At 40.8% G+C, this 27,344-nt stretch overlaps 1 protein-coding gene across 6 annotated transcripts in view; it reads right to left on the reverse strand.

Annotated features, from left to right (window-relative positions):
• EBF1 (EBF transcription factor 1) overlaps positions 1–27,344 on the reverse strand; it is a 390,537-nt gene that overhangs the window by 119,279 nt on the left and 243,914 nt on the right. For 4 of the 6 annotated variants that reach the window (XM_032403629.1, XM_032403628.1, XM_032403632.1 and 1 more), the window contains exons 7-8: positions 20,237–20,318; positions 3,824–3,965 (exon numbers count right to left, since the gene is read on the reverse strand). In XM_032403629.1, coding sequence (XP_032259520.1) covers positions 3,824–3,965; positions 20,237–20,318 — 224 coding nt within the window. The remainder of the gene's footprint in view (positions 1–3,823; positions 3,966–20,236; positions 20,319–27,344) is intronic. The other 2 variants (XM_032403630.1, XM_032403633.1) reach the window with 1 other exon arrangement.

Consider the following 27,344-nt stretch of genomic DNA (forward strand, 5'->3'; position numbering starts at 1 on the left):
TGCCACGGGGGGAAGAAATAGAGAAACTGATGCCCCAGTTGGCCTTAAATTCAAGTAAACACAACCTGAAACTCAAGAGAACAATAATAACAACATCAACACTCCCAAGCCTTTAAAGATCCCCAGCATACGATCCCCAGGAATTTGCCCAAGTGATGGGAAGATAGGGCAGACGAATAAGCTAGGGCTGTACATTACTGTGGGTGGGGATGATTCTGCATCTTTGGCCCCAAGCCTATGCTTTTCAATAATTGAAAGCCTGAGAGTAGTCACCTTCTGATACTACCTCTCTCCACAATGTACATCTTCCATACAGCTATTGCTTGCTTAAAGACGAAACCTCACTAGCCTAAACTCTCCCGTAAATATTCAGCCAAAGAAAATCTCAGTATTTATGAATGAAGAAAAAAATGGGGGAGAGCAATTACCATGAGCTACAGGATGCCAGGATTCACCCTCTTTGGACCATGCAAGATTCTATGAAATAAATTTGCCTTTGTCAACTCTCCTACTTGAAATACAGGGGCTGTTATTTGAGCATGGAGGTTTGGAAGTCCATGGGTCACACAGGGAAGACTGCATGAATGTAAAGCATGGTCTCTTTTTCTACTTAAATGCAGAAAGATGAGCTACGAAAGGGAACTTTCCTCCAACTGTATGACAAGCAGGATATAAATAGAGATGTGCAGAGTTGCTCTAAATAATTCCTGCTACCTGTAAATGAGATGGTAAAAAGCCCAGAATGAGGAAAAACGAATGCTCCTACAGGTCACCTCCGAGGTGAAAATACGTAGCAGTTTCACTGTGTAGTAGCTGTCTGAGGTGGGGGTGAAGGAAGGGAGCTGCTGAGGCGTAGGGGCTTGGTTCTGGAAGTCTTAAACAGGGCATTTTCAAACAAGATTTTTCAATGGCAAGATAAAGTATTACCATACCCTCAAATCAACATGTATTGGCATCTAAGTCCACTCCCACACATCCCCAATGAAAGAGCCCAATAGTCACCCTTTGCTGAGTAGATATTTATGTATCAGCTTGAAGTGTCTAAATGAGTGGGTGGTTTTGTGCGGTTGGTTGATTCATTCTGCAGAGAAGCAGATTTCCATGTATTGTCGTTACAAGGAACCTCACAGTATCTACCCTCTTATTCTTCTGAAGAGAAATAAAGTAAGGCATTGGTGACAGCGAGGTCCCCTAGCTGAAGAAGATAGGACATACCCAGACCCCCAAAGATGCTTAACCATTTCTGAACAGTGAAATGTCTTCATTTTCTTGAACAATATGTTAATAATCACATGGCCACTTGTGGACTGGTAAACTGGAGAAGAGGAATAAAATATTGTCTCTAAAACTTAGAATAATATGATATCCCAATTGAAATATTAATATGTACACACAGAAGCAAGAATATTTGAGTTGGGAGGAAGCCTAGAGGTGTTTTGGTCTAGAGATCTCAAACTGTTAGCCTATGGCTGTATTCTTCCTAAGTGACATTTCCCCTTCCTCACTTCAGAGGGTTTAAAAGTTTTATAATTAGTTACCAACAATTAAAAATTAGGAGTTTTAATTCTTGCCACACTAGAACATCTGTTCTGTCCCCACTGGGCTCTCAGTCCCCTGGGCCACAACTGTCTGGGCTGCTGGACAGCAGAACATGTACTTGCCCTTCTTCTGCAGTCTCCACCCAGCCCACTTCCCCTGTGTACTTGGCCTGCCCCCACTCAAGGCACACATTTTTTTTTATCCCCCCTACAGATCATCACCTTCATTTTACCAAGAAGAAGACTAAGGATCCCAAAAGGTAAGGTGACTTGTCCAAGGTCACATAAAGGCCAGAGGTGAAACTAAAAATTGAATTTAGGTTTCCTGGCTCCTACTTCATGATTCTTTCCTCCACATTATAATGCAAAATAATATGTTCCTGACCTCCAGACTCTAGATGTTTCTGGCAGGTTGTTTCTGTTGGTTTGTGTTGGGTTTTTTTTTTGTTTTTTTTTTTTGGTTTTTTTGGTGGAGGTATGATTTGCATGACATCATGTGGTCTGTCACTGCCTTCCCAAAGGCAGGAATGGGAGCTGGCTGTGTCTGCCCTTGGAGCCCATTTTGAAACTGTGAACCCATGACTGGTAGATTTCAAACTGACAGTCAAGTCTGTCCTTGGACAGGACAGTAACCATTGTAACTAACCAGCCACAGTGGAAAACAAGACTTCAGTTTTTAAACCACAGCTTTCCAAATTGTGCTCACTGAGTATTTACCTAGTTTTTCCCCTTCCTCTCCCCTAAATACTTCTAGTAATACAATGCCTTAAGTGACTTCAAGGGTATTAAAAAGGCAACATTACCGTAAAGTGAGGATCAGAATAATTTTAAGTACAGGAATGGAACTAGGAATGTAATCATGAGCAGGTGTTTCAAATGGCCTCCTGCAAAAAAGTAATATCCATCCATCTCAGCACTAATGAAACCATAAAGAAGCAGCTTTTGAAAGATGATGGTTTACTTTAAAAAGACTGTAAAACTGGATGTGGTGAAGAATCCTTTCTAAGAGTGTTACATCTGGCTAATTAATAAAAAGTAGAGTTTGTGTATTTCTTAAGTGCAGAAAAAAAATCAGGCAAAAATAATGATAGTGGTGTGTTTATTAAATTAGAATGCTGGCAGGGAAGGGAGTTTTCTACCTTATGAATTATATCATGGACAGCTCATGGCCCTTGGAAAAATCAGGCAATCAGGTGGTAATTTGTGCAGTAGTGTTTTTAAAAGAATCCTGCTGACCTAGCAAACTGGAAAGTGAAGTGGGGAAATGGGTTTAGAGTTTAATCTGAAGGAGATAAGAGAAAATCTAGCATGGTGATTGGTATCCAGTATAGTCTCCATCATTGTTTCTGGGATGGATGGTTGGAAGGATGGATTGACGAAAGATGAATAGACGGATGGGTGCATTGAGGATGGAGAGATGGCTGGACGGACAGATGGATGGACAGATGGATGAAAAGTGAATGGATGGATGAATGGATGGATGGATGATGGATAGATGGATAAATAGATGGATGGGTAGATGGATGGATCGATGGATGGATGGAGAGATGGAAGGATGTATACATTATATATACATGTAGTACAGAAACATTCAGATGTATATTCAATCTAGCCCTTGATTCCTTTAAGTGGCATTCACTTTCCTTGATTCAAATTTTTATCTGGTGTCCTCCAGTCCTCTCAAAGGTACCACTGATTAGCCATAAATTCAAGACAAATGTGAAATCTCCCCAACAAAATCCACCTACAGAAAGCAGGCTCTATCATGTGGTGATGAAGGGAGGATTATGCACAAGGCACAGGAGGGACATTTAGTTTGAGCTTCAGCTTCAGAAAATGCCTCTGACCTAGACTTTGGACTTTATCTCCAAATGAAGTTTAATATGAAGTTATAGAGATACACCAGCAGGACTGTAAAGAGGATGGAGTTCATTATACAACCAAGTCAGTTGTAAACTCAAAACGTACCCCAATATTTGTTACCCTGCTTTGGCCCTCCTTTATTTTTCAGTCAAGTGGGAGCTTAAAATAAAGCAGTGGTCCAGGTCTCCCTCTCTCTCTCTCAACCTGAAGGAAAGATGCATCAGCCATTTCCAGGATAGAGAGCTGTGTAATAAGAAAGGCTGGGCCTCAGAGATATTTTCCTGTCTCTAAATATTTGCTATCAGTATCATTCAAATTTGAAATTGGAAACAGAGTAGAAAATGTGGTGGAGTTGGAAGAAAGAAACCAAACAGATTCACAGTTAAAGTAGCAATGCCAACCAATGAAAATGATTTGCCTACCATGTTCCAGATAAGAGGGCGTACCTTCCGAGGGGTCAAGCCTCCGAGCCCTCCGCCCATGCTTAGAGTTATTATGGACAAACATATTATCAGAGACTGCCAGGACATGGCCATCCACATTGACTGTCGTAGACACCACGACCTGGAGACAGAAGAGAGAAATGAATGAACATTTTAATATAAAAGCATGGAAGGTAATAAACTCAAGTTAAATAAATAACAGCTGGGAGCTGAAGAAAATTGCATAGCTATTTCACATAATAACTGGTGCTTATGCTGTACAAGTCTAACAAGAGGAGCTATTGATGAGTGGGTCTTTGGCATGGAACGCTTTTGATGCAGTTTTAAGTAAAATTGCACAGTTTATAGTTATACAGCAGAAGGTACACTGTTAACCATAATTTTAACAAGAGGATCTTTATTAGCATATTTTTTTACACAACGGTGGTTGTGTTTCACCTAAATTACCCTTCAGTTTAGACACTGAAGCAGATATCACAGTTGATCATGCAAATAAAAATCTTTTGAATCTTTAAAATATTTCCCCCCCACTGCGTCAGGGTTAAGAGGATAGAGAAATGAAAAAGAGAGGTTTCAGTGAGAGCTGGGATGCAGCTTTCTCTCCCGCATGTCTTTCTGGTGTTTCTTGTACTTTTCTCTTCCCACATTACTTCGATTAATCAGACCAACCTCCCTTCCCCTCCCTCCCCTCCCCCCGCCCCCACCACCATCACCATTACCACCACCAGCATCCCTCCTCAAAAGATCCCTGCTAATTAAGGGTCTTAGATCTGTGTTTCAAAGCCAAAAAAAACAAAACAAAAAACAACAACCAGAAAAACAAAAACAAAAAAAGAAGAAATGCAATGGCCCAGGTATAATTCAGATACCCTGGCCATCTCATAAACTGACTCTGAATCTAGTTTGCCAGAAGGGACACGGGCAAAGGTGTTTTCTTAGAGAACTTTGACTAAAACAATGAGAAGAAATGACCTACACTTCTCCTTATATTAAATGGGGAAGAGGATTAAAACTGAAACCCACAGAGATATGTTTATTCATGCGACCTCTTACAACCAAATATAATAATTGTCTGTAATTGCAGCTTCAGCTCCCACCTCATGCTTTGACATGGGAAACAGCAATCAGCCAGCTCCGGTTTAATCCACCTATTATGTTGACTAATTAACTTTCCTCGACAGTTTATTTCTTCCTCCACTATCAGCCCCTGTCAGCCTCAAGCACCCCGCAGCAGAGGGGAGACCTCAGGCTCTTTGATTGATCACCGATAGATTGACATGCAGATTAATTTAATTAGAATCACCTCACTTGAGAAATGAAAGACAAAGGCAAGAGGGCTAATAGATCTGCTCTCATAATGAGGCGAACCTCCAGAGCCAAAGCTGAGGATTTCTGATTTATTTTGCTCAATTCCCCAGTTGCTTGGAAAAGACTCTCGCTTTAATTGTTCTTGGTTTTGAGAGGCATTAGCCTCTGAAGAGGTGAAACGTTTTACAAGGATTGGCACATACTGAGGCCCCAGTTTCTGAGGAAGCCTTTTCTCCGACTTCTAGGGTCTTGTGCAATGCCGCAGTTTCATCCCCTGAGTTGGGCAGAGGGCAAGACGCTGGGCCTTGGCCTATGCCTGCGAATTGCCTGGCGAAGTGCCTTCCTCAGTAGCCTCCCACCCCAACCAACGTCAGCCATACTGAAAAGTTCCACCGTCAGCGTCTTTGACCTAAACGCATCAGGACAAAACACAGCAGATTCCCTTTCTTGAGGCCTCAAAGATGGCAACGAACTCTAGGCTGTGAAGCACTGTTCCCAATACAATCGTGGGGTTGATTTCATTTGATCTGATCCGATTTGACTTGATCTAGTTATTAGTTTCTGTTTGTTTGCTCTCTTCCAAGCCCTGCCTTCTGCACACCCAAGGCCCTGCTCTTTAAATGGAGCCCCTACAGGCTTTCAGACCTGGATGCATAAGTCAGAAAACTCAGGAAACTACGCACTTGGTCATCCCACCCTGGGGCCTCCCAGGGATGACTGCAGGGCAGGTCTTCTGTGGGGTCCTCCCTCAGGGCCCTCTTTCAGGGTCTTCTCCTTGACTCCCAGCCAGGCCTGGATCCTCCCCTGATTTTATTTTTTTAATTCTATTTTATTAAAATACAAAGTAAACAACTGAGAGTCCATTCTGGGAGTCGGGGTATTTGCCTCAATCATTGTGAAAACCAAAATTCCAACTAGGGCAAGTCATTCATGGGAGCACTCAGTACATTTGAAGTAGCAGTTTGCAAAGTGGTTTTTCTCTTTCTTCATGATTGACCAACCAGATCTGACACAGCCGGAAAGTTATGTGTATGCCTCATCAATTGTAGGTTAATTTAAAAGGAGGAGGAGGAAGAGAAGAAAATGGTCTATTCTTTTATTTTCAAAAAGTATTAGGTGCCAATGCAGAGTCCATATTATTTAAGGCAACAGAAACTCCCTTTTCTTTTTAGTTAGGGAGGTGGGACATATACAATTATGTAACAGAGCTGGGTCTTTCAAAGAATTTTTGATTTACTACGAGACCACAATTGAGTGGTCACTGGAGTCGTTAGCTGAAGAAACTATAAAAGGAATCCCAAACGGTATCTGTTTCCAGTGTCAGGAAATACAGAAAGTTGTTATTCTAGATGTCTGTCTTAAGAGGAAAAAAAAGCAATGACAATTCACCATGCACCTGTAAGACAAAATGCTACAGGCTTAGGCTTAAAATATTCAGTATTGTTTAAAGATATTGTCATCTAATTCCTACATTGAACAGAAATGACAAAAACGGTTAAGTTAAAAAAAACAAAACTACATCCTATGTGTTTTTTTCTCGACAATAGAAGGATCACCAAGACCACATGTGTGACAGAATCATTTCATTTGAAAGTTCCACTAAAATTGGAGAGAGATAAAACAGAATCCTCATGCCTTTAATTTCTAGAAAATAAACACCTAGTGTTCCTCACAGAAACTCATGACTAAACATTTTAACTTGCCTCTCCCCAAAATAATTTCTCTCATTCCAATTTGGAAATGATCAAGATATATTTAAATAAAACATATGCTGAAACTAATCCACAAAGCAACTTGTAAATTTTTAAAAATCTGTGAGATGCAAAGGGGGCACTGAAGTGTCCTTTAAAAAATAGGCCCATAGTGGGAGGGAAAAGGGCCTTTACAGTTTAACACAAGATTAATGAGGTGCTGACACATTCATGCAGGCAAGGGGACAGACAGGCCTGCCAAATCTGCAACCTTCCCAAATTTTGTCAACAAAACACAGCTTGAATTTGGGACAGGTAAACACGGAAAATGATTTTACATTTGGACTCAACACTTCCCTCTCTATCCCCTTCCTCACTCTCCTGCCCAAGGAAAGAGATGAAGGGAATATGAGGAACAGGTATACTTAGAATTTTACGATATCTGTTAAACTATATCTTTACTCTTTAGAATCGTACTTTCCAAGACAGTAAGCACACATGTAGCTATTTAAATTTAAACTAATTAAGTAAAATTTTAAATTCTCGTTCCTGAGTCTCCATGGCCATATTTCGAGTGGTTAGTAGCCACATGTGGCTAGAGATGCTATATTGGACAGGGCAGCACAGAACATTCTCCTCATTGTAGAGTGTCTTACTGGACAGTGCTTCTGTAGAATGGTTTTGAAATAAATTGCTCCAAGTTATTCATGAGGATGTCCAAGCTATATCTCCTGAAACAGGTATTAGTCTAAGTGGACATATTTAAGATTATATACAAGTATTTTTTTATCACTATATTTTCTAGAATCAATTTTCTATTTAGGGCATAGCTTTCTAACATAGCAATCCATAGATGTGCTGATGAACACGCAGTATGTTCCGTGGTACCTTCTATCTGGGTCCAGCCCTCCAGGTAAGGGCATTCAGCATGAGTGGATTTAAAAAAAAAAAAAAAAAAAAACAGAAGAGAAATCTGCAGGTACCCATGGACTTTGGAGATTTTACACTAACGTTTTTAGTTTCTGGCCTCATTTCAGTGGTTCAAAATGTCCTCTGTTTTATCCTGGACCTAGCTATCCCTAAAGGTTGTTATTTTTACAATTTCACCCCCTCTATTTAGAATTAGAAATAATTCAACACAAAGTTGATAATTCTTGACTCCCAAGCTTTCCTAGTTGATGTGACTTTGGCCAGGTTAACTTAAACCTCAGCCACTGTGCTCCCGCCTGTCAAGTGGAGATACTAATAAAAGTACCTGGTTCTGTGAGTCTTACAATATTTAAAGTGGCCAGCATGGTTCCTGGCTCATACTGAGTACTCAACAAATGTTAGTAGCAGTAGGACTGTAGCTGTTGCTTTGTTGATGAGACTCACCAAAAAGTTCAAGTTAATGTACTGGGCTGATCATCTGAAGCCATAAAGAGGACCCCACATAAACTGTTATTTTAAATAAAAGGGTACAGAAATTACCTCTAATATGTTCACTGTTTTAGCAGTCTTAACAATTAAATCGTACAATTTTAAAGACCTTTGTGCTCACCGTATGTAATTGTGTAATTTAGGCCTCATGTAAATTGCAAATTTCACTGGTTTTTATAATTTTACTTTCTATAATTTATTTTTTTAATTTTTTTAAATTTTATTTATTTATTTGACAGAGAGAGAGACACAGCGAGAGAGGGAACACAAGCAGAGGGAGTGTGAGAGGGAGAAGCAGGCTTCCCGCCAAGCGCGGAGCCTGATGCGGGGCTCGATCCCGGGACCCTGGGATCATGACTTGAGCCAAAGGCAGACGTCCAACGACTGAGCCACCCAGGCGCCCCTATAATTTTACTTTCTAGAACCCATTGGTATCTTAGCCTGTTATATTCTAGGCTTGAAACTAAACAAAATCTTACTGCTTTGAAAAAAATCTATAAATTAGACATCTTATCAATTCAGTCTAGTTTTCCCAGTATTTCATATGAATGAAGGATTCTCTGGGAGTTTTCTTATTTGTTACTATTTCCTGCTATCATTCTTCAGGCTGTCCCTCTTTTCTTTATATCAGGCAGGAGACCTTGTATGTCCCAACTAAACTAAATTATCTAAGATTCATGACCCACAATCTCTGTCTCATGAGCAGATTTTCAAAAAGACAAAAGCCGCTAAATTCAGTCGTGGGTGGAAGATCACATTAACAAAAGTAGCAGCTCATATAGAAGAAGGGGTTATGACAAAAGCGACCAAGAGTTGAAATCTGTATTTTTAAACATTTCTACAACAAATATGGAATCAAGAGGAAGATTAGACCATAAAAATATCTTCAACGTTTAAGTTTAGAATATTTTAGTAGTAAGTACCTCCCTCCAAAAAATAACTACTTTAAAAAAATAATTTTGAATGAATATAAAATTATAAATTTGGTTTTAAAACCTAATATATGGTAACTCAGTGTAAGGAAACTGGTGCTGAAGTTGGTCGTTACATGACTTTCTCACCTCTGGGTTTAACTTATTCTATGTCTGCAGTAATTCAGGACCCCTAATATAAGGCATTAAATGCACTGGTTTGAAGTACATGAAATAGAAAGGCAGTGAGCAGCATTCCATGGAATAATATTCAGCAATAAAAAGAAACAAACTATGATACACCTGGATGAATTTCAAGAGAATTATGCTGAGTGAAAAAAGCCAATACCAAAAGATTACATATTGCATGGTATGGGCTTCCACCCCCATTCCACCCCACTCCCCCCACACTCCCCACCAAACTTACATGTTGAATATCTAATCCCCAGTACCTCAGAATAGGGCCGTATTTGGAGACAGGGCCTTTAAAGATGTGATTAAGTTAAAATAAGGCTCTTAGAATGCGCCTTCATCCAATCTGACTGGTGTCCTAAGAAGAGGAAATTTGGTCACACACAGAGACACCAGGGTGTACGGACAAAGAGGAAAGACCATGTGCGGACACAGTAAGAAGGTGGCTATCTATAAGCCAAGCAGAGAGGTCTCAGAGGAAACCAACCCCATGGACACCTTGATCTTGGACTTCCAGCCTCCAAAACTGTGAGAAAATAAATTTTCATTTTTAAGCCATTTAGTCTGTGATATTTTGTTATGAAAGTCATAGAAAAGTAATACAGTGCATAATTCCATTTACTTAACATTCCTGAAATTTAAAAATTTTAGAAATGGACAATGGATTAGCACTTGCCAAGGGTTAGGGACAGAAGGAAGGTGGATGTGGCTATTACAAAAAATGATAGGAAGGGTCCTTGTGGTGATGGCAATGCCCAATAGCTTCACTGTGGTGATAGATACACAGACCTACACATGATACAATTTTACAGAACTAAGAACATACCCATATGTAAATGACTACAAGTAAAACTAGAGGAATCTGAATAAGGTGGTGGATTTATCAATGTTCAAATCCTGTATGATTATTGCATAGTACTACGTAATATTGTACTACAGTTTTGCAATACATTACTACTGGGGTACTGGGTTAGGGGTGCACAAGATCACTCTGTATTATTTCATACAACCACCTGTGAATCTACAATTGTAGCAATAAAAAATTCAATTACATAAAAGGCATCATCAATCAAGATGCCCTTCAATAGGTAAATAGATATACAAACTGGTAATCCAAGGAAAGGAATATTATACAGCAATAAAAAGAAATGAGCTATCAAGTCATGAAAAGACATGGAATTTTAAATATATAGTGCTAATTGTATGATTCCAACTGTATGACATTCTGGAAAAGGTAAAACTTTGGAGAGAGTAAAAAGATTAGTGGTTGCCAGGAGTTTGCCCGGGGAAGGGAGGGACGACTAGGTGGAGCACAGGGGCAGTGAAACCATTCTATCTGATGCTGTAGTGGTAGATACATAACACCATGCATCTGTCCAAACCCATAGGATACAAAACATACAAATGAATCCTAATATAAACTATCAACTTTATACTATGTTATCAATAATGTATCAATATGGCACATCAGGGGTGCCTGGGTGGCTCAGTCTTTAAGCATTTGCCTTCAGCTCAGATCATGACCCCAGGGTCCTGGGATCGAGCCCTGCATCGGGCTCCCTGCTCGGTGGGAAGCCTGCTTCTCCCTCTCCCACTCCCCCTGCTTGTGTTCCCTCTCTCACTGTGTCTCTCTCTGTCAAATAAATAAATAAAATCTTAAAAAAAAAAAAAAAGCACATCAATTCTAATAAATGTGTCAGACTAATGCAAAATATTAATAATAGGGAAAATGGGGGAGGGGATCGAGGGAGTCTATGGGAACTTGCTATACTTTCCCCTCATTTTTCTGTAAACCTAAAACTGCTCTACAAAATAAAGTCTTTATGTCATCAAATTTTACCCTCAACCCTACACAGCCCACATTCTCTACCCTGCCTGCTGAGCCATTCTTTACAGACTCTTTGAATATTACAGTCAAAAGACCCAAGAAATCAGCCAATCTAGTAGCTTCCAACTAAGAGTTTTCAAATGTAGTAATAGGAACTACACAGCAGAGAGGGAACCCTAAATTCACCCATAGGAAGACCGCATACTAAAACAGTAATTTTCCTTTGTCGAGATAGGATCGGATCATCTGCATGGAAACACTGGCTATCTCATGCATGTGAGAAACTCTGAAGTAATGGATTCACGTGACTTCAAATAATTTTAAAATGGATCGTGATTCTTAATAAATGCCATCAGGATCAAAAAATAAGTCATCACATGGATGGGATTCATAAGAGAAAATGACAAAAGAAGTCCTCAGTGGTTATTACACTGCAAATTTGTCCAACACCTCTTTTTGAGGCTTGGAAAAATGAGGCCCAAGAGGTTTAAAGGCATCCTCAAGGTCATAGGACAAATTAAGAGCAGAGGTAAGCCTGAAGGGAAACTTTCAGACTCCAGATCCAGTTCTCACCCACAGTGGCCTCTGGCCTCTCCATTCTCTCCTGACTCGGCTGGTATCTTCCAGAACACATATCTGGGGTCTATGTGACTGACTACACTTTAAGTATTATAACACATAAAAATTGTCTGCAGCAGTTAGAAGTTAAGTCTTCATTAACTTTGTCCTTTAAAATATCCTTGACTGATATGGAATGAGATAGTCTCTGAAACCTGCCTGATTGCTAGTTTCTATCTGGTTGAAAGATCCCAAATAACTCATTAAAAATTATGGAGGACGCATGAACCTACAGGATGTAACAGAGCGGAACTGCGGGAAAAAGGGAGTGAGTAACTGAATTAAATCTACTCTTTAAGGCTCAAAGCAAAAATATCTCTTCGCTTAACAGTAAGACAAAAGCAGACACTTCTAAATCCTCAGATACGTATACTGAACTAATTTGGACCTTTGGAAACTAAACTCAGCTTCTGTCTCCTGAACGGTGACACATGCTCAACATAAAAGCTCATCCGTGACCTGAACCTTGGTCCTCCCTCTGTGGATCAGGATACCTTTGATGACTCTTGATGGTGTCATCGGCATTTAACAGGTGTTCTCCATTTATGTGTTCCCACTGGCTATTTTAAGTAGCAGTGAGCCAAAACATACAGAATAGCCATGTCTGCTCTCTACCAATGAGACCATGAGACACAGATGTGACAATTGGGAGCAAGAAAACAGCCTATTAGTCAGCAGCTCAGATTCTAGGGTCAGAGAGTCCTGAGTTTGAACTCCAACTCCATCACTTACCAGTTTGTAACCTTAGATAAGTCACTAAATCATAGGAAAAAGTTGTGAGCCTACTATCTTCCAGGCATTATTCTATGGAGAAGCAGCAATGAACAAGACAGATAAATTGTTTGTCCACCAAGAACTGAGTGCTTATCAGAGGCAGAAAGGGGTTTTCAGACAGTAAGCAAGCAATAAAAGCAAATTTCTGAATGTGAAAAGTTCCAAGAAGAAAATAAAATGGGGATGGAGCAATACCTAGGTGGGACCTATTTTTGATTGGGTGATTAAGGAAGGCATCTCTGAGGAGGTGATGTTTTCAGCTGAAATCTAAGTAGAAGAAATAGCCAGCTATTCAACGAAGTGGCAGAAGAATTTCCTAGGAGGATAGAATAGCAAGTGCAAAGATCCCGAGGCAGACATGAGTTGGGTGTATCCAAGGAAGAGAAATGAAAGAAAATAAGGGGGGCCAATGTGCTTGTTTGGAGCAAAGTAAACAAGAGAAAGAGCAGTGGAAAAATAAGATTATCCATGCAAAACACTTTGTGTGGTGTCTCACACATAATAAAAGCTCTGGAAGTTACAACTTAAAAAGTGATAGAATGTAAGAATATCTTTTGTTGGTAAGTCTCACTAAGTATAGGCATCCTCAGAAGCAATATCCATTGGCAACACTGATCTAAACCAAACACTTTTAAACATCTATCCTTTCATGTATTTTACATTTCTTCAATAACAACTGTACTTAATGTAGAAATTTATTTCCTCTAAGTGCAGAGCCACCACTCATCAAATTGCGTTCATAAGGATTCCTTCTCAGTGATGCATATTTTCTGCCAAGGCCCAGCATAAGGCTCATGCCAAGATACATATTTGCCCAATAAGCCGTAATGGTTTAATATATCAGGTTGAAAATCCACCATTTGTATTTACTATGTTATGTGAATTAATCCTGTATTCTGAAACTATCATTAGAGCTGCTTTCAGGATAATTAATCAGCGTGGTGCACCTTGAAATCATTCTGTATGAAGAGAGTGATTGCAGCTCGGGCCCCTAGCATTCTATTGGTAAAGAATTTAATGGCAAGATGTGCTGTTTGTCAAAACAATATAAAACAGGGAGTGGGGGCAGTGGGAAAGAAATAAAAAGGATACAAATATTTCTTTCTTTATTTAAGTGCTTTTAAAAGCAGACTGAAACTGCAGAGGTAGGACATGTATTTTAAGAATTCTCTAACTATACCCTATAATATATTGATTCAGAGCTTCTGTAGGCTTTTGAATAAATAACAAGGATTCTCCAAAATTTATAGAAGTCACCAAAAATAAGAGCAGAGAGTTGCCTTTGACTGTCATTTCCTATGCCATCATTTTTAAAAGAACACACTGTTGGTGGGAAATTGGGATGATAACCTGGTGGTTTCTCCTCATATTTCCTATCCCCCACTCCAAATGACTAATAAGTGAAAGTGGATTGTTTGTCTCCTCCAATAAACATGAGATAAGCATGAATTCGGAGCCTGCTGTTCTCTCCACTCAGAAAATTCTTCTGGCTCTTCTCGGGATGGTTTATTGTTATCCTTTAGCTCTGAGCTTAAATATCACCTCCTCAGAAGTTTTTCCTGGTTACCCACTTTAAATCAGGTTCCTATTCCCCCATCCCACATGTATTCTCTCTCATATTATTAATATTCTTTATAGCAATAATGAAAAATTTTGATGATTTGTAATTACTAATTTGTACACATTGTAGCAGCTGATGGTACCTATTACCCACACATCCATTTTCTCTCCTCGGGCTGTACAAGTAGACATTTGCAGGTCGCTCTGTGGTTATATATGGCCATGTGACAGACTTCTGGCTCATTCTAGAATATGGGCAGATTTGACAGGGGTCATTTCTAAAACCAGGTTTTTAAGAAGTCCATGAGCCCCCTCCATGTACTCTTTACCCTTCAGTTGGATGGACAGAGACAACAAGGTTCTAGGGGCTAGTAGAGACACAAAACGAAAGGAGCCCTGGTCCCCAAATCACTTTATGTACAAGACCTGTTCATCTACCAAGAACACCTGCATTGTACCATTATGTGAACAAGAAATGACCTGTTGTATGTGAGCCATTATATTCTTTGTTCTATTTATTACAGCAGCTAGTATTATCCTAACAAATAGACCCCCAACTAGAATATGAGCTTCATTAGGACAAACACCCTGTCTTTCTTGTTCATAACAATATATTCACCACTTGCCAGATCAATAAATACTACTGAGTGCATGCATGCATGAATGAAGGAATAGATCTTAAATTTATATTCATCTATAGTCATGCACCCAACATTTATACATGAATATAAATTTGTAGTCTATGGAAAAATTTTGTTGAAGAGATAAAATGAATTTGGAAATTTATACGTTACCTCACAGTCTCTAGGTACTATGGCATCTACTTTGATGACAGCTTGTACCCAATTCTTGTTCCTTCCCTCACCATCCTCATTCAGCCAGCCTCAACAAGGAAAGCTATTGATAAGGATTTAAATCTTAACCTGGAATTGTCTAGCTCCTGTCAGTTAAAAACCAGACCCAAGACATGGTTTTAACACAGTCCTTTGACATTAGCATCTTTTTAGTGTCAAGATGAAGAAACAGGCTCATTTAGTCACAGTGAATTTCTCCCTGTCATGAGCTGTTTCCATCCTAGCTTACCCCCACCTTCTCTTTTCCTCCCCACTTCCTCAAACCCACCAGAACTGAATGAAGCCTGTATCCACTGTTGTATTTGAGCAAGTTTGTTACCCTAGCCACAGCCTGGGGATTCCAAAAGAAAGCATCCATTGTAAATTAAGAAGGAGGAGGAAAAAAAAGATTGTACCAGATTTTCTACAAGGTTTATTCCATAATGCCTTAAAGTATGAACACAGCCGAGCTCTGCGGAAAGTGATTAATTTCTTGAAAACGCTAAGGTCACACTAATTGACATGACCTGTGTAATTAAGTAGTCTCTGTTTACACACCAGAAGCTCAGCCGCTGTGAGGCTGAGTTTGCCTGACAGAATGTCTTTACATGTCAAGAGATCAACAACCCTTCTTATGTCCTCCTCAGTCACCTACACAGGCCCCTGATTGCTGTTCAGAGGAGACACGCTCTGGCGTGGCTGTATGAAGATCAGGCTGGCCTGGTGAGCATACAAAATGAGATGAGAGAAAGGTAGCAGCCACGATTGTTGGAGAGAGCCCACTTAATAGTCAGGGGAGCACGTTTTCAATCAGATGTCTCTAGGTCTTAGGTTTTCAATATAACTGAGAAAAGCCACATTGAGATGTTAAGGGTAGACCAGAGTTTACTCATGCCAAAAAGACACTTTCTCATTCCTCGTTAAAGGCAACAGCAACATGAAACCTACTTCCTAATGGTGTACTATGAGAGAAATGATGGAAATTATATGTCTTCTTCACAGGCAACCTTCAACCAATGTCTCTATGACACATCGCTGTCAAACAGGGTAGCTCAGGGAAGACTAATCTTCCCCCTCTTGGGCGAGTCCTAAGATTTGGGAACTTCAGTATGGTTTCTTTACAGAGTTCTCTGAGATGTCAGGGGCCACTTTACTCATGCTCCATCTAGGTGATGGGTCTTTCTTGCTCTGGAGAAGTGGCCCGAACCTCCATATGTTAAGGAAAACTAAAGCCCCCTTCTGAGTAATAGCTTCTTTTTCCAAGGTTCATACAAGTACAAACTGACCAACACTTCAGCTATGTTCAGAAACAATGCTTATGTTCTTCTTCTTCCACACAACTCCACTCTCTGCCTGATGAACTTTGGTGCATTCCAATATTCTTTATGCAGACAGTAGCTTTAGGCTTGTTATAGGGCAAACACCACTCCTTGGCTCTCCTGGGGTTCATGGGTAGCCACTCTGGCTCTCAGATGTTGAGAGACCTCCTTATTTTCTCTGCAAAAGTGTCTCCCTACAGATTCTGGACAGCTTCTTTACTGTTCCACATTAGATAACATCTGAGTCAGATGGTTGGGTTGAATCACTGTCTCTTCACTACCTAGTAGATGTGTGACTTTGAGCAAATTGTTTAACTCCTCTAAGCCTCAGTTCCTCAGGTGTAAAATTATATTTTACAAATATAATATTTGTACCTTCTTAACAGAGACATTGTGAAGATGAAATGATAGCTCATGTAAAATACTTAGCATGATACTTCTCACATAATAAATACCTAGTAAATGTTAGCTTTATCATTATCATCATCATGGCCAATGTCCATAGATGTATGTCAAGGTACACATATGGGCACATATATTTATACACACATATATAGAACACACTGAATGTAGACACAGATACAAACAGTCATCTCCCCAGCACTTAATGTAATTAGAAATAAACCAAGATAGGGAACGCAGGAAGAAAAGCCAGCTTGTGGTGGAAGCACAAAAAAAGAAAAGAAAAGAAAGATGGTGACAATGGACGTTGGAGTTCACTGAGTTGAAGTTCCTGGAAATTTCCAATAGGCAGCTGGACAGCTAGGTCTGGATCTGGATGTCAGGTCTCAGGGAACCTGACACAAGAGTTCTGAGTGCCCAAACAGTGGTTAAGATGCTGAGAATGGAAAAGATACTCAAGAGAGCCCTACAAAGTGAGAAAAGATCTGGATCTCAAAAGAAAACTTAAGGAATGGCAATATATACAGGAGAGCAAACAAGTAGCATCCCTTCAAGAAGGCTGAAGTGAATGTTGTTGTGGAATCCAAGAAAAAGATGAGTTCAAGAAGGATGGGATGGCTACCAGCATGAAATGATGCACAGAAATATAGGAGGACATAATAGTCATGAAAGAAACAAGACTGGGGAAAACAGAGTTTGGTAGGGATATGTGAGGTGTTACTTTAACTCTATTGAGGCAATTCATCCATTCTCCAATTGCATAAACATCCACATGCCTACATGCATAAGATCATGTGCTAATTGTGGGAAAATGATAATTAATTAAATGTGTAAACATACTTAGATACAAAACAAAATGAGTCAATGTTCATTCTGCCATAGCTTCCCTCTATCCTCTCCCAGGAAGTGATGAGGGCATGATGGGGAAAAAAGCAGGTTAAATCTGAGATCCAATAAGGAATTTGTCCTTGCTTATGGAAAGAGCTCTTCTTCAACTCAAAAATTAACTCTGTAGTGGCAAAAGTTGCTGCCCCTATTTAGAGAAGTCTACTTACTTTAGGATGGGTGGAGACTCACAGGGAAGAGCACATGTATTTGAAGGACAGTATGGACCTTGGGTTAGGCAGTTCTCATGCCTAATAGAAATGACATGCCTACGTTCTCATGCCACTGTCACCAGGAAGAGGCTGTCAGAAGTCATTGGGTATAAGACTGGACCAATGCCTCTCAAATAGGGGCAATTTTGCATCCCCACCCCAACCAGGGAACATTACATATGTCTGGAGACATTTTGGGTTGTGATGACTAGGCTAGGGCCTGGGGGAGTTTCTCTCCTGGCCTCTATGGGTACAGGCCAGTGATGAACTGTTAAACGTCCTACAGTGTGTAGGACAAATCCACCCTCCCATACACAACAAAGGATTATCTAGTCTAAAATGTCACTTGTGCCTAGGATGAGAAACCCTGTATTGAAATAATGACCCAGTTTCAGTGTATCACAAGTACTTTCTCCAAAAGCAAATTAGTTACGCATACAAAATGTGTCATTTGTATGTTGGAAAATAAGCAGAATCATAATGTTTACTCAATTTTAGAGCTGAGGAAACTGAGGCTTTCCAGAAATTCAATTCATGCCCCCTCGTCTCAGTAGCCCTTCTACTAAATGAAGAATAACTATTTTATCTGCAAAAATAAAGCTTTCTAGATACTATCAAACATAACAGAATGAGTTGGTTTTTCATCTCCTATAAGAGCTACATTTCTATAATTTAAGGCTTTCAGACATTTCATTAGCAGGTCCTTTGAGGGGAAAACAAGGCCCCAGAAGTCTTATACAAATACTCTCTTAGGTTCCCAATGTCACCAAAGTCCACCTCTAACTCTGCTGCCCTGAGAAGCAGAGCAAAGCTGATCCTGATATTCATAAGGCATGACAATGTCTATTAGACATGTTTATTACACATGAATTGGTTCGTGCCTGGATATGCCTTATTCCTAACCCAAGCTTGGTTAAGGGAGATATACGGCTCATCTTAAGGCCAAAGCAAGTACAAAACAGTTTATAATGAAACCCAACCTCATGTTGCAGGACACTGAGCAACTTAGTGGCATCACATGTGTTGTTTACCAGCAAAGCCAACTCCATCTCAACACACAAAAAAATCCTGTGTGGGAAGGAGAGTACCCAAGTCTTCCAACTTGGGGTCAGCAGCTAGCCAGGAGAAACATTTTCCAGGAAACTAGGAATCCAGGGATTCTCATTACTCATCTCTGTCAGAACAAAAGGTGGCAAGGCCAAAATGATCTTACAAAAATACTTCAGGATCTTGGGAGAGAATGTCTTCTTTCTACTGAATTTGTTCTTCCGTGAGACCAATAAGTCTCACCTCTCAAAAAAATATCATCTTGGAGACAAAGAGATCTTGACATCTAAAAATCAGTGTTCAGAATCATCCCATCCCTTTCCCTTATCAGAGAATACGCAGCTAAAATTTTTCAAGATCCCCTCAGAGATCATACATTTCAATCTATACTTAAAGCTGACTAACTATACCTAAGAGTATACTTTAAACACCATGCTGTTTTCACTGAAAGACCGTATGGGCAAATATATGTGTCATTACTCTGATAGGAAAACTAATGTTGACCATGCAAATGAGTTAGCCATAAAATGAAATGGAAGGCAACACAAGTCTAAAACTTTGCTCTTCAAAGTGTGGTCTGTGGCATTGGTATCATTTGGGAGCTTGTTAAAAATGTAGAGTTTCAGGCCCACCCGAGACCTCAATTAGCAGTTTAACAAGATCCCCAGGGAGTTCTTGACACTTTCGAGTTTGAGAAGCACCAGTATCTAGAACTTACTGACCTTTCCTACAACCTGACTACCATTTTGTCTTCGAAATTAACTCTTCGCTTTCATATCTTCTTCCGCCAGTAAATGTGTAATTATACGAGGTAAACACACCCCTCATGCTTTGAATGGTGGCCGATGTGACTGCTTGAGGACCTTCACACATGCTGTACAAGGATATTGCTGACACAGAACTGAGTGTCACCCACATCACTCTCTAGATGTGTCCTGCTGCATCAGGGGTCCATTTTTAATAGACAATTATTACTGACAATTTCCAAAATTGGAAGAGGAGAACAGAGAGAAAGGAAGGAAGAAGAGGACATAATTCTAAAACAGAACAAAGCTCTTGACAGTTTTCTACTTGTAAAACTTTAGGAAGGATCCATCATTTCTATGTACTTTACTTAACCTACAGTGGTTTAAGCCTGTGAGTCTATTCAGGAAACCAAACTTGGCTCAAAGGACATCACTGCCTCAACCAGTGATGACAGGTGGTTCAGTCCTGGCTCTTCCCTAATAAAAACAACTCCTAGAGTGCAGAGACCTGGGGGACCGGGATCCTCACCTGCTCCTCACCTCTGGGGAAATAACTAGACTCTGTATCTTCTTCTGCCTAAGACTTTTTTACCCTCTCTTGATATTCATGTCATTATTGAGATTTAAGAAAGACAAGACAAACCCACCTGGAATCTCCGCATGTCACGTGGGTTTCCTGCATTCTTTAGGCAATTTTGGTTACATTTGAGGAAAAATTTCAAGAAGAACCTGCAAAGAAACAAATTATCACAGTTAGCATTTCAGTCCTGACACAGAAAGGAAAAAAAAGTAGTAAGTCGTGTCTGGGTTGTGCATTCTATTCTCCACGTATTTTCTGAAATACCTAGGAAGGTGTTAGAGCCAGTATGTTATTTAAAGCTTTAGCCTTTGTTTTGCATTTGAGCTGGACTTTCTCTATGAAGGAAACACTCTCAGTGCTGCCAACAGATCTCACAAAAGAATTAAGCCCCCAAGGAAGTATTTTTACTCAGAGGGAAGGTCTTCACCATAATTTAAGGTAGGCTCCAATTGGGTATAATTGCCTGAGAATTACTCATGGTTCCCAACAACATGTAATTTAAGTCCCATAAATTCACAGATGATGAACCAGCAAAATGCATGCTGGATGAATATAAGGAGATGGTAAACACTTTTTTATTTTAGTATCTCCAAATAAAATACCTTAATTAGTAGTACCCACAAGAAGTAGATAAGATTCACATACTGACTGAAGTCCTTTGACTTCTCAAATATTTCCTGTATGTTTTTCTTACGCTGCCTACTGTAGACAAAAGCTATTTGTGATTGAATAAGAACCTCACTGCCACCTTGGTCCCTGAATTGGTTCTAGAGTGAGATCCATGGGTTTTACTTGCTAGGGTGACCAAAAGTCCCAATTTGCCAGGAACAATCCCAGTTTACACTGGCTGTATTAGTGGAAGTATTAAGAATACCCACTTTAATTCTCAAAAGTATCCCATCATGGATGATAAATTAGATGGCCACCTTATAACTTTCTGAGTTATTTCTTTTTTTAAGATTTATTTGTTTATTTTGAGTGAGAGAGAGAGCTCGCACGCGAGCTCACAGGTTGGGGGGAGGGGCAAAGGGAGAGAGAATCTCAAGCAGACTCCCCGCTGAGCATGGAATCACACACAGGGCTCAATCTCAGGACCCTGAGATCATGACCTGAGCTGAAACCAAAAGACGCACTCTTAACCAACTGAGCCACCCAGGCGCCCCCTGAATTATTTCTTATGTTGTAGTTGTTAAAGTCCATCACAGGAAAACAGCAGGTATCAAAGGTGTGCTATTAGGACATTCATATTGGCAATCTGCTTGTTCTCCACTGGCCCATGTTTGGGGAAAGAAGCATTTTAAAAACCACCCTGAGGGACGCCTGAATGGCTCAGTCGGTTAAGCATCTGCCTTCCGCTCAGGTCATGGTCCCAGGGTCCTGGGATCAAGCCCCACATCGGGCTCCCTGCTCAGCGGGGAATTCTGCCTCTCCCTCTCCATCTGCCTCTCCCCCTATTCATGCTCTCTCTTGCTTTCTCTCTCTCTCACTCTCAAATAAATAAATAAAATTTAAAAATAAATGAATAAAAACCACCCTGAGTTCTCCATTCCCTTTTACTTGTAGGCCTATGGCTATCAGGCCCGCATATTTTCCAAAAATATCAGAATGTATTAAAATGCTGGGCAGTTAAATTCTTGTAGGGATTTTCTTTTCTTCACCTTTCTCCCATTCAAGCCTGCACTGGAGTATAAAATTCCCACGTCGATACTTATAACCTGTGAAGAACTATCACGCCGTGATGCCTCAGTCTGAATTTAGCTCTGAGCACAAAGTCTATTGAGCAAATAATACAGGGGTCTTCAGAAATGAGAACACAGTACAAAGTTGCACTGAGTTTAACCGGTTTCTGAATACTGAACTGAGAGAGATCCCAGAAGAATCTCTCTCCTCCCTGGTCCCTGTAAAGAGGAGAATGTAGTATGGGAGTAATTCTGAAGAGAGACAGTAACTTTGTCAACCAAAAGAACATTTTAAAATGTAAACATCTTGGGGCACCTGGGTGGCTCAGTCGTTAAGCGTCTGCCTTCGGCCCAGGTCATGATCTCGGGGTCCTGGGATCGAGCCCCGCGTCAGACTCCCTGCTCAGTGGGAAGTCTACTTGTCCCTCTCTGTATTCCCCTGCTCATGCTTTCTCTCACTCTCTCTCTGCCCCTGCTCATGCTCTCTCTCACTCTCTCTCTCTGCCCCTGCTCATGCTCTCTCTCACCCTCTCTCTCTCTCTCTCAAATAAAATCCTTAAAAAAATAAGATGTAAACATTTTCCTAAAATGACTCTTTCAACATCATGCACCATTCAACCGCTCATCAATAAAAGCAGGCCTCTGAAAAATCATTTGCCCTTACTTCCAGGTTCTCTCCACAGAGGCCAAAGTTTATCAACCTTTCGTACAAGATAAATGACTCATGGAACACCGCTGAAGCCCAAATTTGTAAAATGGAATCTGGTCTGGCACCCCTTCCCCAGTAGGAAGAACAGCACTGCCCTTCCCTGGGGCCATCAGCTGGTCCTGACTCATGTCCCCTTTCAATAAGGCAGACTTGGGAAGGGAAAGAGGTTGAGGGAGGGGTCCTTTCCTCTGAGCTCTCAGAAGGCTAGTGCTGGGTGGCCCTGTGATCACACATGACTTTCAGAAGTTAAGGTGGTGAAACTCAAGGGTAGTGAGTCTGTCATCTTACTGGGGTTCAAGCCAAAGACACCTAAAATGTGAAAACTGGCTGCTTCTTTCAAGCACAGCTAGTTGGAAGGACATTTTTAAAAGCCACGCCAAGCCCCAGGAGAGGACTTATTGCCACTAAAGTGACAGTAAGAATCAGTGTGGTATGAAGGAAAAGCCTTTAGAAATACAGCCTTTAGAAATAGCCAGAATGGGGTTCATATCCCAACTTGGGCAGGTACTGCTTGTGTGATTTTGGATAAGTAGCTGAACTTCTCAGCACCACTTCTCTATAAACTTCTAGTGACAGTCCCTACCTTGTAGGTCAATCGCAAACACGAGCTGCGAGAATGCCTGGTACCTGGTAAGCATGGCGATGGTGGCAGGAGTAATAATGGCTCCCATGGTATTACGTGCTTAACCAGTGCTCAGCACAGTGCTAAGAACTTCAAATACATTTTCCCCATTTAACCCCCCTAAGTAACCTCTGGTAGTAAGCCCATTTTATGGATGAAGAAACTGAGGTTCAGAGAACTTAAAAAACTTGCCCAAAGGTTAGTAACTCTGAGTCTAGAACTCAAATTTGGCCAGAGCCTGTGCTCCTAACCATTATGCTACAGTTTTAGTAATAATAGAAGTAGTGCAGTACTGATGTTAGTACTAACTATACCATTGGTGGTCATTGTACCACAATGGCATTTATACTAAAGAGTGTAAATACGAGTAACCGTAAAAATAAGAATAATTATTGACATTATGATTTCCATACCAGTAGCATAAATATCATGGAGGGAGACGTCATGGCCATTCTCCCCCAGTGGCCCCCACCCCCGGTTCCCCAGGGTTGATAATATTGCCGCAGGTGTGTGTTTAAGACATTCGAGCCCCGACCCGACAGCCAGATTCAGGTTGTGTTAGAAGGAGCTGTCAGCACAGCCTCTGGCATCTTCAGGTCAGACAACTGCTGGCCACCATGAGGGGAGCCATCTGGTGCCAAAATGGATTTTGAAAGACAAGCAAACAGGACGCTAGCTCTGCCAGAGAGAAACAGAATCAAGGGACTAGGGGATCTTCTGCCTTAACGATGAGCAGGGGCGAGGTGCCTGTCACCAGCCCATCGTTAGCACAAAAGCTATGCTGGGCACACACCAGATCCCTGTTACCCTAAGCTGCCCTGTCACTTGGCATGCTGGCAGAATCTCCTGCCCGCCCTCTCGACAGTGGATTGCTTGCTGAAATTGAAGGCTTGACCATCTGTCGCCGGGAAGAGACGGCATCCACGGGTGCCTGGGGCCTCACACAAGCCCTTATGTGGCAAAGACTCTCTGAAGGACCCGTTCTTTTGGGGATAGCCAGCCTTACCCCAGGGGGAGCCTCAGGAATTCCTTCAAAGTTTCCCCTCAGTAGATGCCAAATGCATGACCCTTTCAGATCACACTTCCTTAAAGGAACTGAGAGGAGTTAGAAGTAGGAGTTAAAAATATCCCCACTGAGAGACAGAGTTAGACGTGGCACACACATTTTGGGGATGATTTATCGGGCTGTTTTTTAGGCATTTGTAAACGGGGGACGCATGCATGCCTGCTGGCCTATGCAGAGGATCTCAGATTCCGAGGGGGGTTTTAACAAAGCGGAGGTTATTGTAACTCAAAACCTCACTTTTGTCTCATGAATTACCACATTTTGTGTGGCGGGTGTGTTTGATAAAGTGTTGTCAGGAGAAAGAGTGTGGCAGCCTTCTCCCAACCGTGGGAAACGGACTGGAGGCAGGACAAAGCCCCTATTGACCCTATAAAGTTCCAAGGAGTTCCAGAAACTCCAGGAAACAGCCCAACCAGAACCAAACTCCAGTCTTTTTGGGGGGTGGAAGGCGCAGGGCAAGAAACCCAACACCTTTCTGTTAACTCTCAATATGAATAATATCATCTTCTGTTCATACAGTGTGTTACATGAATCAAAGCACTTCTATCTCCAGTATCTCACTAAACGTTCATGGAAGTCCTATAAATTAGGCATGCCAGGAATTATCAACCTATTTAAAAGGCAAGAAAACTAAGACTCAACGAAATTAAGATATTTATCTACAGTCAAAACTAAACTCATACCCTATATTGGTCAAAAGAGTCCTTATGGTATAAGTTTTTTTCCATGAATTACAGGACTTTATAAGTGATCTGAACCATCACTTAGTATAACTTTTTCACCATGCATATGAGAAAATTGAGAGATCAGGAGACATGATAATAGCCACACAGTTATAACAGTTATGATAGCCAGAACTACAATCCACATGCCCTGACTTCTAGTTGTATGATTTTTTTTTTCAAGAAAATGTTAGGTTTCCAAAAGTCAACCCAATAAGGGCTCAACACGTGAGCTATTGAAACTTTTAGTCTCCTACCTCAATTAGGAAAGAGACAGTCATAAAACTAAAAGTGACATCCCGTTAAAAGTTGTGTCTAGGTTCATCAATCAGGCTAACGTAGGACATTAGCCCATCATTGAACATTAACTGAACCGAACACACACATTTGTAGAACAAAACTGTTTATTCAATGGTTTACTTGTATCACATTTTACCAACCAAGAGATAGTCAGTATATTGAGTATCCTTCCATTTAACTAGCACAATACTGGATACCAAAGATATGTCTAGGCTCCCCCAAAAAGAAAAATCATTGATTTAGCCAACAGAACCTGACCCATCTATATGAGGATGTAAAGTAACAACAAATAAAAATCATCTCTGTATACCCAGCACATGACACAGGATGCAGAACCCAGCTGGTTTTCAGTAAATCTGTTCAACTAAACAGAATCCAGGACCTCCAAGCAGTAGAAATGAGAACATTCTACAATAAAGATGGCAATAGGGAATGCTGGGCAAGAGCTTAGGTTGGAGATAAGATAAGCCTGGGTAAATTTCTGCAGTTCCCTGAACCTCGGTGGCCTTATTAAAACATGGGAATAACAATACTTCTCTCCAGCACCACTGTGTCATAATCCTAACTTTGCTGTTTAATTTTGTGACTTTAGACAAATTACTTAACTTCTCTGTGCCTCAAATTTCTCATCTGTAAAATGGGGAAAATAACAGAATCTACTTTAGAGGGTCATTGAGAATTAAATAACAGATGTGAAATGTTTAAATAGTACCCAGCATAGAAAAAGAGATCATTATTTTCATCATTATTTATTTTTGGCAACTGCTCACTACCTAGCACTAAGAATGTTCAGATTTTCAGATACAAAAAGGATTATTTTCTCTTGGAATGTGAAGGTTAAGAAAAGAAGCAAAGACCTATGTAACTGACAAGAACTATAGGTTTCATTGAATGACCTACAAAAAGAAAAAAGAAGAAACCAAGGAGAGACAATAATGACTAGAGCAGCTTTACCCAAAGGCCAAGACACATAAAGGAGAGAGGTAGCAGCTTAAATCATGGAGGACTCCAGCTAGTCAGAACTGAAGGGTGCACACAGTAAAACCAACCATTAGGCAACAGCTTGTACATCATTAAATATTATGCAAAGCACTGCAATATAGATCTAGGGCGAGCAGGTTGAGTTTTTACCTCCCCCACCCAAATTCTGAAAAAATCACGTTTGGATGTTTTCAGCTGCTGTCATAATGTCTAGGCTGGAAAAGAAAAGCATCAAGGCACACCTAAACCAAGACATAAAACCCCCATTTGCAGTCTTAAGGCTCCCCAAAAGTTTTTCTGACTTATGTCCACAGATGGTTACGTGGCAGATGATCTTTCCCAAAGACATTCAGGACACGGAGGTTCACTCTGCCCCAACACAGGAAACAGCTGTGTGGAAACAACTGTGGGGTCCCTTCTGTGTGAAGTTCAAGCTGCTCCCACACACACTAACTGGAGGGTAGAGAGGGAAATGCCTCGCAAATCAAAGGGCCTCTTTGGAGAAGTCCTTTCCATAGACTGCCCCATCATCTTTGCTTTGACAACACAGCATAGAACTGCCTGCCTTCATGACCAAACCTACCGCCCAGATATAACCAAGGAAGACTTTCCAGGAGTACATGTATTCTCCCAAATTGAAAATATTTAACCAGAAAGCAGCTATTGCTACCCAGACCTCTCATGCTGCCAGGGGCTGTTTCAGAAACACCATCACTACCCCATGGTCATCCTCCGTGGAGAGGTAAACAAGAGCCCCATGGCCACAGCCATGAAAAATAGATCTCTCTTGAAAACAGGGAGCCAAAACTGCTAGAAAGAAAAAACTCTATTTTCAATGTCAACACTTTTGGGTTCCTGGTACACAGAAGAAGTTGTAGAGTACAGTTCATCCATGTGAAAATATGATACCCATAAGTCTGCCAAAATCCCAAGGATGCCACAAGGGCGGGCTGAGGAGGCCAAACCTGTATAAGGACAAAGGTTGCTCACCACCGGGCTGACCTCCTTTCCTTTTCTGATATTAAAATGCACTATTAGGAGAGGATCTGCCTTGACTTAAACCCCTGCAGTTCTGAGGCAAGGAAGAAAGAAAGAG

Source organism: Phoca vitulina, unplaced genomic scaffold (genome assembly GCF_004348235.1).
Source record: "Phoca vitulina isolate PV1807 unplaced genomic scaffold, GSC_HSeal_1.0 scaffold6, whole genome shotgun sequence".
Lineage (NCBI taxonomy): Eukaryota > Metazoa > Chordata > Mammalia > Carnivora > Phocidae > Phoca > Phoca vitulina.